Source organism: Staurois parvus, unplaced genomic scaffold (genome assembly GCF_062004578.1).
Source record: "Staurois parvus isolate SC_StPar_1 unplaced genomic scaffold, SC_StPar_1.0 ptg000023l, whole genome shotgun sequence".
Classification (NCBI taxonomy): Eukaryota; Metazoa; Chordata; class Amphibia; order Anura; family Ranidae; genus Staurois; species Staurois parvus.
Window position 1 is genome coordinate 3,470,742 of NW_028317819.1, and position 14,863 is coordinate 3,485,604.

The 14,863-nt window shown below is 40.7% G+C and overlaps 1 protein-coding gene across 1 annotated transcript in view; it reads right to left on the reverse strand.

The window, feature by feature from the left end:
- Positions 1 to 14,499, reverse strand: part of CTDSP2 (CTD small phosphatase 2) — a 69,121-nt gene extending 54,622 nt beyond the window's left edge. Inside the window, exon 1 of the mRNA XM_089692807.1 lies at positions 13,923 to 14,499. Coding sequence (XP_089548933.1) covers positions 13,923 to 13,986 — 64 coding nt within the window. The 5' untranslated portion in view covers positions 13,987 to 14,499. The remainder of the gene's footprint in view (positions 1 to 13,922) is intronic.
- Positions 14,500 to 14,863: the final 364 nt, after the last annotated feature.

Here is a 14,863-nt window from a genome sequence, read left to right on the forward strand (position 1 = left end):
TCAGTTTGCAATGACCAGAAATATAAGTTTTCTGTTAAGGAATTATCACATGAGGAACAAGGTGGTTATTTTATCTATATTTACATGTAACAATAAATTCACTATAACTGGCACATTCACTTTATATCACCCTAATAAAGGAGGCTGCCACTACTGTCCTCTCTTCTAAAAAAAGCTAGTTCTCTGACTGATGCACTGATGGTTTAGTTTAAAGATTGGGAATTCTGTCTTTTCTCTGACTTTTAGCTTCTGGCTGTATGTTTGTTCTAGGTTAATGATTTAGATGTGTCATTTGAGGTGGAGATAAAACAAGTTTGCCAGAAATGTGGATTTGATGTGGATAGAACACCTACTTTACTTGACCTCCTATGGGATATTTATGTATGTGAGGAAATCATCATATGATAACGTTGACTCAGTATGTTAAATAGAAGAGGCTAGTCATCAAGGAGAACTTCAAGCTATGAGCAATTGCAGATCCACTGTGTGGTCAGGCTGTAGAGTCAATGGAAGAGAAAGAAGCTATAAAAAACTAAAAACATTGTGTTAATTTTTTTTTCACATTGAATAACATAATAAAAAAATTAATACCAAAATGTTTATATCCCTTTAAAGCCCAACTTCAGGAAACCTAAATATTCTTCGTTGCAGTGGGGCTTCGTCCACACTGCAAGGATTAACTGCTTATTTACGCATGGGCAGAGTAAAATCAATTTTATCTACCAAGTCCTCCACATCTCTTCACCGCAGCAGTAAACTGTCCTTGGGCCTGCATCGGTCTAGGTGACATCAGAAGATCTTAGTCTGCCGCTGCATAGGGGACAAGAGGCTGCAAGGACCGATCTAGGTACTCCTAGTAGTGCAGGCACAACCCCGCTGCATGGGAGTAATCGTATGTTATTCTGGAATTTAACTTTATGAAAGGAGGAAACCAAATGTATCAAATGTTGAACGAAAACAAATGTTCTAATTCCCCCAGTCACATATTTGAGGTGGATGGGGAAATCACTCCCACTGTGCTATTGTCAGAATACAATGATCAGTGCTGCCAGTTATGGCCGGCATCACTGATCATTTGGGAAAAACCAGACAGACTGGTTATACAGAAGGAACAATCTACCTCTAGATCTAATTAGTCAGAAATTTCCCAGCATCAGGGGCCCAGTCCTGTGCGCAATTATTCTAAAGGCCATCACACACTGCTTGATTTTTTCTCATTCAGCCTGCGGACCGAAAGACCAATCAATCGATTCCCACATCAATGCTAATAGTGTAGATGGATGAATCTCCAATGATACAACGGCTCTGACAACAGTGAATTTTCCACCCAGCTGAGTCAATTTTTAAACTAACTTATCAAGCTGGGAGGTGCTTGAAGGGCCACTGATGGCTCGAATTTTTGCATGGTACGCCAGCTATGGGCCAATATTTGAATTACCTAGGGGCTCTTAAAAGGGACATCAGACCCTCACTTTAAGCACTTTCAGCACTTTTGATCTAATCATTTACAGAGTATGCAGCTTCTTTATATATTTTAACCCTAGCCTATGTTCCAGTTTAAGCTGGTGCCATGACCAATTCCCCGACCGATTTCCTGTTTCAAGGTGGCTCCATTCTTTTGCAGCATCCTATGGAGTCACCCTTGAATGCAGGGACTAGAGTTATGTCTTCTTACACTGTGTGCATCAGTAGAAATACAGCTACATAGCCCAGAATGGCAAGGCATGCCTCTGTTCCTCACTCATCCTAGAAATAGCCTGGATGGAGACTGCATTGTCCATTGTTAACTCTTTTTTGCAAATACCAGAAATTCAGGGAAGCAGCACTGAGAGAGAAGGAGCAAGCAGCACTGCAAGTTGTAAACTGAAAGTGCTGGAGTATTAAATTTTAACAAATAGTTTACTGGGCAATGTTTATTTCACTGTGTTCAATGTGTTACGCTACAAAACGAACAAAAACTAGCTGCTATCGGTAACACAGGAAGTTCTTATTTTAGAGACTTGAACTGTCATTTAAAGTAGTAGCTGCATTAAAACATATTCTAAGAAAAAGCTCCATCAATACAGTCTCAATTATTTGATAAATACTTTAAAATGATCACATATGACTGTATATCCTCCACAGTAATGACCAGCCAAAGTAGCAGCCTTCACAATCCTCTAAGATTAATGTGACATGTGGCAGTGAACAGAAGCACCTGTAATTAACAGGTACGTAGGAAGGAATTAACTCGATAATTGACCCGGATTAAGATATTTAAATGGTGAGCCTCATTTGTAAAGCTTGCTCATAACTGCCCTCTTTCTGCTCATCAATCTTTTTTAAGAAACATCTGAATCTAGTCTTCGTCATGTGAAAATCTAGTCTTTAAAAGAGTTCCAGAATGTAATCATAAGGAAAGATGAAGCAGCTTCCGCAAACAAGATATAATAAACAGCAAAACAGGACAAGGTGTTAACAACAAGCAGTAGAGAATTTGTTATAGCTGACTTGATCTAATAATACCAAAACCAACAATTAGGTCTGTAATGAACACTAATGTACAGCACACACAGGATGCCAGCATGAGCATATCAATGACCAAAACCACAAAAAAAAAAAAGTTCACTTGTGCTACAAAAAATAAAAACACAAAATAAACCGGTAAAAAAATAAACCAAATGAATATTTACACTGGTGGGCACAAAGCTGCTTTCTAGAAACAGTTTGGTGTAGCGAGAACAGAGATGCCAGTGAGCCTTATACACAGCATCAAAAGTCTTTAACGCCACCATGAGACTAGCGTGGTTATGAGATTAACCTGCTACGCACCAGCATAAAAGAATAACAAATAGGGCACAGGAAAAACGTATACTGCATTTACAAGCTATTATCAAGAAAAAAACATGTAAAGTGTGTTTCCTTTAAGTTCTGAAGACATTATATTAATTACTATGTACTTATACAAACTGTTGTATGGACTAAATGAATGACATCTCATTACCCAGTGGGTAAATTCTGGGTTAGTATTCATCACTGTACTTGGATTCCTGCTACGGTCCAGCTATTTCCTTTACTATACAGACAGATTTCCAAAATGATAATTGTCCATCTAAGTAGTGCTGGTCATACACTGTACAATTTTAAAAAGTGTGTTATACCAATACAAAAGGCAGTTATCAAATCATACAGAAAAGAGATTGAAGGGGCGCGTACGCCACATCATACAGAAAAGGCAAAATGAACACTTTGCAATGTCTATGTAATCGAAGCATGCAAACTGTAAAAGAACCAAGATTATATTAGAAAGCAGAAGTTATTGTTACCTGCAGGCCTGAATCTGACCAATTTTTTTACTTTGTAGAAGATAATCTAAAAGTGTTAAAATTCACTCGGAGACCACAAGTAATGATTTAGGCCTCAAGCACACTGGACGTTATAAAAACGGCAGTAGCGTTAGCTGTAGAATGCCACGTAAAAAAAAAAACGGCTTTTTGTAGCAATTTTAGCATTTTCAACAGTTTTTTTTAGCAAAAACTATACTCCCACAAAGGTTTGAGGCTCAAAAACACCAGATAGCTGCGATTTTCAGCATTAGAGCTTTTTTACAGCTGAAAACCTCCTATTCAAAAACGCAGTATTTCTGGGTTTTTTTCCAGCCTGAAAATGCCCCTGCCAAAAAATGATAATAAAAGCCTATGTGTGCATGGACACACAGGATAACATGCTGGGGAGTTTACTGGCTGTAAAAAAAAAAAAGAAAAAAAAAATGCCTGCCGCCCAAAACAACAGCTGTAAAAAAACACCCAGTGAGCATAAGGCACTGTAGCCAATACAGCAGGTAGAGCGTGAAAACCTTTATCCCTCAAGGATATGGCACTCCAGATAAATTTTATTTATTTATTTTAGGTACTTATATAGTGCCGTCAATTTATGCAGCGAGATATATATATATATCTATCTCTATCTATCTATATCTCTCTATCTATATCTATCTATCTATTTAATCCCCCTTTAATACAGTTCTGAATAATCTAAGTATATTTATTATTATTACATTTATATTAACACTTTAACACTCTATTATTGACTGCACAAGCCAGAAAGAGGTAGTAGGAGCTTTTGCATGTGCAATGCTGTCAATATCTCAGGATACTTTGAGATGTTCATTGTAGGCGCTATACAAGTACCTGTAATGTATAAAATAAATACATAAGAATGGTGTAAAAAAAAGGAGGTGAGTGCACAGAAGATGTACTAGTGTGCGGATGCTCGTTCAATATTCAAGGAGCAGACTATAGGCAGAAAATGATTCAGAAAAAATGAGGAAGGGTTGTAACAGCGCAAACACTGCAAAGTCCTGGGAAATGGTAGTATGGGGTGATGGTGGTATTAGTGGCTACTGTATGAAGAGCGTAGGATTCCGTGTAGCACTGAGGGCAAGGCTTCCAAATAAGCTGTAGCAACCTCTGTAGATGAGAAAAGGAGAGAAGCGCCTCTAAGTGCAATAAGTCTTTTTATTCAAGTCTAAATGTAGAAACACTCACATGTGTGAAGTAATCATAAGCTTAAAAACCGTGGTTAACAATAGGTAACGGTGGGGTGGTATACCGGGTGAAGAGCCGTCATCTTACTGCGATGTGGGGAGGTCAGCTCTCGGCTGGAACAGCGTGGTGGCTGGAGGGGAACAGCGGTGAGGCCGGCCGGTGTGCACGTCCTCCCTCAGAACCGGATGGAATGCATGCTGGAACGTAGCGGCGGCGTGGCCGTGATGACGTCAGATCCCAGGGTGCACTGCGACGCGTTTCGGAGCACGCACTGGCCGTGGAAGGCGGAAGTGCGCTCCTTTTTCAAGCAGCCTGCTTGTTCCAGCCGAGAGCTGACCTCCCCACATCGCAGTAAGATGACGGCTCTTCACCCGGGTTACCACCCCACCGTTACCTATTGTTAACCACGGTTTTTAAGCTTATTATTACTTCACACATGTGAGTGTTTCTACATTTAGACTTGAATAAAAAGACTTATTGCACTTAGAGGCACTTCTCTCCTTTTCTCTTATAGGCAGAAAATGACCCAGGAAGATACAATATCTATTAGTGCTGCCTGTGATCAAGTCTCCGGTGGCTGGGGCGAAACGCATCACAGGGCATGACCGGAGCGGTGGCGGAGGCCAAACCAAACCATCCATGCGTCTGACTCCTGGGGTCAGTTGAGTGGTGTCCACCTTTATCTCCTATCAGCTATACTGGAAATTGCTCTGGGACACCTGCTCCCTTTCCTTTCCAGTGGGGTGAGTCTCCTCTTACTATCCAGCTTGGAGCGGCACCACAAGACACTCTCATGGAACGCATCAAAAATGAGCATGAAGAAACACATCAAGACTCCGTTTCTATAGTGTGAACCAACCCTTAAGCTGACTGTAGAGGTTGCATTGTGACCACCACTGTAAGAAGGACATTCTTCCCATTGACCACCAATGTAAAGGACATTTTGTTACTCACAGACCAACAATGAATTGGTTTTAGCAAGGGTTCCCCAAGACCTGAAAATTCTTTCAAGGGTTCCTCTGAGATACAATGACTGAGAAAGACTGGGCTAGAGTTTTGCTTGAATTACCAAGAGGATTAAAAGGCAATTAGATAAATGTAAAAGTAGAAACCGCCATCCTGAGTTTTCTTGTCACTTAAAGCCTAACTCCAGTTTTCCTGTGACTTTAGGACCTCATGCATACTGGTCAATTGGCTTTCTCCTCTGAATGCCAAAGCGCCTGGCAGGAAAAAAGCTGCTTAAAACACGCCTAGAGACACGTATTACAAACACATTTAGGTGAGTCAAGCATTTGAGCGTTGTTGGATTACATTGCCCAATATTAACATTTTTTTGAACAAAAAAAAGCATTAGCACTCAAATGCACAAATTTACACAAAGCAAGTCAAGCACATTTTCTGCTCAAAAGCTCCTCTTTTGAAGGTGCTTTTAATGTTTTCTTTTTCAGCCTGTAAACATTCCTCTTCTAATATGCCTGTAAATGCCTACGTGTTCAGGGACACATACAGTAGTTTACCATAAATGTTCTTGAATAGACTGAATTTAAAAAAAAAAGCCAAACGCCCATAAAATTGGGGGTTTTTTTAAGCCCTGTGTGCATAGGGCCTAAATAGTTCATTTGGACCAAGCTGATGCTATATACTTTGAAGTGTTACTAAACCCACAACAGTAAAATCAGCCTCTCTATATAGTAAAGCATGCTTGTTATACTCACTGTGGAACCTAAGGGGTTAATCCTCTGCATTGTGTAAAAAGGCTGTTTGTTCCTGATTGCTCTGTTCCTCCACTTAGGCGACCAATTATCTCCTGATAAGCCAGACTGAACGATAGGCATTATGCACATTCTCAGTTTGGTGTGTATTGCTAGAGAGGTTTTTTTGTTAGGAGTGCATGTAATCAGCACAGGGCCAAGCAGCACTGCCCAGGCAGAGGGTCAGGGGTTTTGCCCCCTCCTACAGCAGAAAGAAAATTCCTCCTACAAGCTTTAACCAGTGCTCTGCTGAAGTCACAAGACTGCTATATACCGATGAGTAAAAGATATTTAGCAGTTTATAGTTACTTAAATAATTGCATTTCCATGTTCTGTGTACTGCGGGAGGCCAGATATAGTGAATGCAGGGTCCTGGGTTTAGTAACACTTTAATACAGTGCTCAAAGCGGGCGCATCTGTTAGTAAACATAATAGTTTGTTTGGACCAGCTTACTCTAAACAAATGAATGTGACAAGAAAACTAAAATTAGGTTTTAAAATGACCATACAGCAGTAGAATTTATTTTAAAAGTTTGTGCAGAAATTATGAAAAATTATTCATCAGAGCATTTCATTCTGCCATTGAGTTAATTAATTCATTTTGAAAGTCCTTAAGAATGAAATCCCAGACATATTAAACAGGTTTCATTACAATATGAATTCATTTTCACAAACTAAAACCACATTAACAATTAGAATCTCATTTGAGGAAATCCTGCACCTTCACATTTTCTCATCCCTTCAGTTGAAAATGAATGTCAATTTGACCCCACTAACCATTAGAGATCCAAACTTTCTGAAAACAAACATTTCCAAACAAATTTCTACTAGTGTATGGCCAGCGCTAGCATTGTAATGATGACAAATGTGCTTCATTCTATTCTGGAGGCAGGGAATATGTCATTTATATGACTTACTGAAACACTCCATTGCAAAGCATGCACACTTCTTTGAATATCTCAAACCTAACCATTTTACCATTTGCAATATAAAAGGCTGAAAAGCACTTCAATAACATGGAAACACAAGCTATGTGCTACAATGGTAAGCCTGTGAACTGTAAATTCTATGGCAGAGATCGTCATACAGAACATGAACTCCTACAGTAGCAGACGGCAGCCTCCAACCCCACAGCTGCACCATGACTTCCATTCACTGGAATGATCTGGGAAGAAAACCACCATGAATGAAGACTACTTTATACTTCACATATCATAATTTAACAGCCCAATAAAAGTAGATTCTATGTGACAGCCTCAGTGAATGGCATATGGAAAGCCCCATTTTTCCTTGGTTCATTGTAGTCTACTTCAGTGGTGTCTGCCAACTCTATGGCACATGAAGCTCAGAGGTTCGAGAGGGGATCATTCATTACAAATCAATTAGACACGTCAGTATTGCTATATCACATTGTTATCTACATGAAAATGTACCTCTTTTTTACAACAAATTAAAGCTGATTTTCATGAAAAAAGAACACTGCAAGCGTTAAATGCTTGGTAAGTCTAGAGGTAGAGGAAAAGGATGCAATACTTCCCTTGTTCATTGCTCCCCTGGTGCTCTTCTCTCCGACACTCCAAGTTGCAATTGGGCACTTGCTGTCCTCATGTACAATGCAGGACTCCTGGCCCTGCATTGTAGATGATGACTTCAGAGTGTGATCATCAGCAAGATTGGGGACTGATTGCATAGAGAGGAGGAAGCCTGCAGTAGCAAATAGAAGAGAATGGTTCCACGAGGAAGGCTGCTGGTGCAAGAAATAAGTATTGCAACTTCTTTCTCTACCCCTAGATCTAATGAGCATTTAAAGTGGTTGTAAAGGCAGGTATTTTTTACTTTAATGCTTTCCCTGCCATGCTGTGTGCTTCAATGGATGCACACAGCCCCGCTCAGGAGGGAGTCCACAGGTGCACCCCAACTGGCGCACCAAAAAGAGGTGTGCCAGCAGGACACTCTGGAAGACGAGGCTTGGGGCCGTTCTGTGCAATAACATTGCACAGAGCAGATATGTATACCATGATTATTATTATATTTCAAAAATAGTTTACAACTGCTTTAACCTTTGCAAAGCGAGGAGGTGCTTTAAATAAAGCCATTTAACCTGTTCCCAGCCCAGACAGCTTAGACAACATGGTCTCTGGCTACCAATGACTGAAAGCAACAGAAAATCTGTGGCAATCAACTTATTTAAAAAAAAAAAGTTTTGAAAAATTGAAGCTACGTGGCTAAAATTCATATACTTCTGTTAAAAAGTTTTGTGAATTGAGCCTTAAACAGAAACAAGGATTTACATTAACAATCAACTTATAAAAGAAGAAAACCAGGTAAACACTAAACAGATATTTTAGTTGGTTAAAAAACATAAATCTACAGTTCCCCTTTTAAGTTACCAGAGTCATCATGTTCACGGCTATAAGTTTTCAGGGTTAGTTCAGACCACCACGCTGCTGTTCCTTTGAAGTACTGTGTATCCGGCTACCCCATTAAAAAGTCATTCTATTTTGGGGTCAGAAAAAGGGACGAGATACGTCATAAAGCTTGGCAAGTTCACCAGTCTATGCATTTTTACATTATAGATATTACTTCTTTAGACCTGGAGGCACTACGTGGATTACCGATAGAGGTTTTGTCCAAGGAGAGACTCACACAAGAGCTCCACAGAGCTAACATCTATTTATATTCAATGTGTAAGCTCTGAGTCAACATATATTGACCATCTCTTAGATTGTAAGCTCTAACGAGCAGGGCCCTCTGTTTCCTCTTGTACCAAATTGTATTGCAACTTTTATGTCTACCTTCATTTTGTAAAGCGCTGCACAAACTGTTGGCGCTATATAAATCATGTATAATAATAATATAGTAGAACAGAATTCATATAATAGAGTCCAGTTTTTTAATAACACACTGAACGTTACAGATTATTCATACAACATATTTCATACGTTTCATCATATCGACTCAGTATACCAAAAACAAGCCCACCCTTACAACTTCCCTGTGGCTCCCCCTAAGTACAACCCAAGAACAGTAGCCATATGTCACTCCCTTTCATATAAAGTCATGAAGTGTGAATACATTGATGACATTTATCCCTAAATTCCCACACAGAGGTATACCCATGATCCTAACTCCTCTCCAAAAGCAGCAAGTCACCCTTTCTCAACATTTGTATACTACGGAGCAACCCTTAAAATAGTTTTAAGATCTCAGGGAACATCCACTAAAAATTATTATCTCTGGAGCTCAGAACATTAGCATGATCAGTAGGCTGCATAGAGTTCTAAATAGAAGAATAAGGAATGAGATGTATATCACCGTAAGCAGGAGATCGGTCTTTCACTGCTCCTTCATCAAGGAGCCCCTTAACAACCCCTGGAGAAGCCTTGGATGAGAAAGACTAGTCTAATATATTACTTTGTTCCATTTTGTATGTAAATTCAGTTTTGCAAATAAGGTACAGAATAACATAATGTGTATTTTTTTCTCAGTACAGAGCCCCACTATGCTACTGGTAAAATGGCCCTATCCAATTTCCATCAATGTTTTTTCAAGTAGCAAGTTGGTTTCCCAACATATATAAAAATAGATCAATTGCAATATCTTCAGAAATGAACCTTGGAATTAGGGCTTTTACACTTCTGAACAAAAATTTAATAGGTTTCTAAAAAAAGGGAGTGATTTTGGCGACACTGGTTAAGCTTGTCCCACACATGCATTAGTACATAATTCTGCTACACAAGGATGGGTGTCATATAAATATGGCATGCCATTTGAGGTTCTCTCAGAGAAACATGGTTTACAGACCATTAAAGAACTATTGCCCATAAAGAATCTATACAGAGATATGGGTACATTCACAGGGATATCCTGGATATATCTAGAAATGAGAGCAAAAGTAAGGGTGGGTGTCATAAATAAGATCTTACATTTGAAGCTCTCTTAGAGAAACATAGTCTACAGACCATTAAATAATTATTGGCCATAGAGATTCTGGTCTACAAAGAGATATCATGGATATATCTAGTAATGACAGCAAATATAGGGATGGGTGTCATATAAATATGATGTGATATTTGATGTTCCTCTCAGAGAAACATGGTTTGCAGACCATTAAAGAACTATTGGCTATGGAGAACCCAATCTACATAGATCTAGGGACAGTCACAGGAATATCTGGGATACATCTAGGAATACCAGCATATATAGGGATGGGTGTCATAAATATGATGTTATATTTGAAGTTCCTCTTAGAGAAACATGGTTTACAGCTCAATAAAAGAACCATTGACTATGGAGAATGTGGTCTTCACAGAGATCTGGGAACCATCACAGGAATATCTGGGGTATATCTAGGAATAACAGCAAATATAGGGACGGGTGTTGTATAAATAAGATGTGATGTTAGAAGCTGCTCTCAGGGAAACATGGTTTACAGACCAAGAACTATTGGCAATAGAGAATCTGGTCTACGTGAAGGAAATGTAGGTCTGAGAACACTCACAGGGATATCTGGGATAAATCTAGAAACGACAGCAAATATAATAGCAAACATAAAGCAGTAGGTGCAGAGTGGGAGTGCCCAGTAATAGTAGCACAAATGGTTGTGGCCATTAAAGAACAAAAACAGTAGCAGCAGATAAGAGCACATCAAAGGGATCATTAAATAACATTGACATTTCGACACAAATATGTTACTTATTTACATATTAACCTATTATCAAAAGAGCTTCAAATTACAGGCAAATAGACATGAACACACAAATCAGATTTCATTTAACTCTGCTAAAAAAGACTACTAATATCTGATGCAGGGTTGTGCTGTAGAGAGGAAAACGACAAGCGAAACGATAAACAAACTTTAGCTGAGAATCCATTTTGTGCATACATGATGTATGCACACAATTAGGCGGACTCAGAAAGGGACAATAATATGCAGGATCCCAACAGAAAGGATCTGTCCTTAACCCGATCACTAGAAAATTCAATCAGACTGGAAGCTCTGGGTGTCTACACATAGTAGATCAGGAAATAAAATCATAATTGCTCTTCTGTCATTAGACATCAGTCACGTTATCAAAACATCTAACAGAGCATATGCAGGAACAAAGTAAAACAAACTAGAGGAACTTGTCTGATTCTGAGAAATTCTTCTTTGTATTGGTTGAGGAATAATAGAGAACATTAGCTTCTGTAACATAGCTGGTGAGGACGGAAGAAGAAATGATTTAGAAGCTTGGATATGAGTTGCTCCTCAGAGTTTTTGGTCCACAAAAAAAAGATACTTATAGCATGAAATTCATGCTTTTCAGGTTACCCAAGAACCACAGGCTGTCTGAATATTCCCATAAGACCACAACAGGTAAGCCAATGTGACATTAGTAGTAAAGATCAGCCAGTCTCAACCAGGGTTCTGTGGAACTTTAAGGTTTCTCCAGAATTTTGGGGGGTTCCTTTAGCATTGGCTGATTGAACTCCCATCTCATGGTGCCTACATGGTTCTGGGTCCAACAGTATGACACCAAATGATCTTTTTAGGAGTCTGTAGGGAAGCATTCTGACAACCATGATAAGGGGGAGGCATTCTGGTCACCATGGTAAAGGGGCATTTTTCTCACTGACCCCTGTTAATTGTTTTCGTGCAGAGGTTGCTTTTGGACCTGAAAATTATTTCAAGGGTTCCTCTGGAGTAAAAAGGTTGAGAAAGGATGCATTAGATTGTGAGCTCCTCCAGAGGTGTCAATGGTCACTGTAGTTTCTTCTTTTATAAATCCCCACAAAGGGCAAAAATGGATAATGCTTTCATATGCAACTCAAATACAGGTGATGTAAAAACAGTGGCACCAAGCACTCATCCCCTTTCCAAATTACTCCTTATCAGGTCAGCGGCACTTTGTCTTGAGGTGTCATATGCACCCGGGTAACTGTTTTACTATACCATATGACCTACATTCAGAATCATATCAACATGTTACAATAACTGGTTGCTATATAGACACAATCTTTCGAAAAGCACCCAAACAAAACAGGTTGCTGCCCACAAGTCGCCACCCTGAAAGCAGCGACAGCAAACTGCCCGCTTGTCACTGTCCTAGTCCAACCATAACCTGCGCGCCATAAATAATGTATACAAGACAGGCTATTCTAGGCATCACAATAAAAAGAGTGACAGGACAGCCATAAAAACATTGGCAGGCTGATGTTTCCCATGAAATCCCTCATTAGGAGGCAGCTTGTGTGGAGAGCATTATTTAAAATGTGTAGTGAACACACCCCTACATAACAAGGAGGAAGAGGAGGGGGGGGGAGATGTTTTCCTACTCTGGTTGAACGATGAGGACATTGTTGTTCACATAAAATAAACATCTGAATGTGAAACATTGACAGGTGATGGGAGAGGAGGCACATAGACAGTGTATTATAAAACATGTCAGGAGGGTGGCATGAGTAAATCCACAGATTGGGGGGTGAATTTAAGAGTAGATCTAGTATGGAATAGTCAAAGTAGGCAGCAGAGGAATGAACGATGAGGACATTGATAAAATAAATATTTGAATGTGAAGAATTGACAAGTGGTGGCAGAGGTGGCACAAGTACGATGCATTATGAATCATATCAGGAGGATGGCATGGGTTAATCAGTGGATCAGGAGGGTGAATTTGGGAACAGTGGATCCAGGGTGCAATGGTTAGAGCAGGCAGCAGAAGAATGAACGATGAGGGTATTGCTCATAGAATAAAATATTTGAATGTGAAGAATTGACAGGTGATGGGAGAAGAGGCACATGGACAGTGCATTATGCAACATGTCAGGGGGGTGAATTTGGGAAATTGGATCTGGAATAGAATGGTCAGAGCAGGCAGCAAAGGAATAATTGATGAGGACATTGTTGATCAAATGAATGTGAAGCATTGACAGTTGATGGGTGGGAGACACATGAAGAGTGCATTATAAAGCACATCAGGGGGATGGTACGAGTTGATCAGCAGATCACGGGGTGAATTTGTGAAAAGTGAACCCAGAATGGAATGGCTGGAGCAGGCAGCAGAGGAATGTTCGATGAGAAAATTGTTGATAAAATGAATAGGAAGCATTGACAGGTGATGGGATGGGAGGCACATACACAGTGCATTATAAAGCATGCCAGGGGGGTGGCATAGGTTGACCGGCAGATTGGAGCGTGAATGTGAGCAGAAAGGGTCCAGGATGGAGGGGTCAGAGCAGGCAGAGGAATGATCAATGGTGACATTATTGATTAAATTATTTGAATGTAAAGACTTGACAGGTGATGGGATGGGAGGCACATGCATAGTGCATTATAAATCATGTCAGGGGGTGGCATGGGTTGACCAGCAGATCGAGGGGTGTATTTGGGAAGAGTAGATCCAGCATTGGAAGGGTCGGAGCAGGCAGCAGAGGGATGATCGATGAGGACATTGTTGATAAAATAAATATCACAATGTGAAGCATTGACAGGTGATGGGATGGGAGGCACATGCAGAGTGCATTGTGAATCATGTCAGGGGGGTGGCAAGGGTTGATGAGCAGATCGAGGGGTGTATTTGGGAAGAGTAGATCCAGGATTGGCATGGTCGGAGCAGGCAGCAGAGGGATGAAAACAAGCCATTTGCTTCCCCCGTGCTCTTACCTTGCTTGGGGTGCACAAGCGCCTCTTCTCTGTGCACTTGGGCGATGATACAGCTGCTTTCCATCTAACACTTGCACGGATCCAGTGCTGATCTCGCCTCTCCAGATCCGATCTGTAGCCGATCCCTCTCTTCTCCCAGATCCCCGATCCTTTCCCTTCACGGTGCGGGGAGACGGCGGTGGTCGCTGGGAAGAGAAGCACAGACATACACGTAGATCGGCGCTCCCAGCCCCAAATCTCAGAATTGGTTCAACATGGAGAATCCAGACTAAAGAGAAGCAAAACAACAGAGGAAATGGGACATCGGCTGTTTCAAGGTCCCCCCAATACTATAGATAAACAACCTCCCTAGATCGGCCTCTTCTGCGCCCGGATCCTCATTAGAGCTGCACCCCGGGGCTTTAGCTTGGCCGGCAATTAAAAGCTGTGATCTTCAGAGGCGGGAAAATAAAAGATTTCGTGGAAATTAAGCTTTGTTTTCCTAGAGCAGGGCAGTGTGATGGGGGAGCCTTGAAACCGACGCGAGCCTGTGATTGGCTGGCAGGTCTGTGGGCAGTATAAAAAGGGAGGTATTTTACTATGCAGTGTTTATCTAACTACATTCCAGTGCATAAGCTCTGTGCATCGAAGGGGCTGGGTGCCTGAGAACAGGCAATGTGTGCACGACACTGGCAGGCAGCTTCCCTCACAGGACAGGCTACCTACTACCCAGGAGGCAGTGCTTTCCTCCCAGGGCGCCTGAACCTTCTGTCATGTTCAATAAATTACCTCACGTTTGTTTTCCCTAAAACCCCACAGCAGCCCTTGTGACATAAGCATGTTCATTTCCATTCACAGCTATAGCTTGTGCTGGCTGTACACTAGCAGGATTGCATTCGACGTTTCTAGGTGGAAGAACGTGCGTTTCTCTAATCATTAGTAGAGTCAAATCGGCCTTTGTT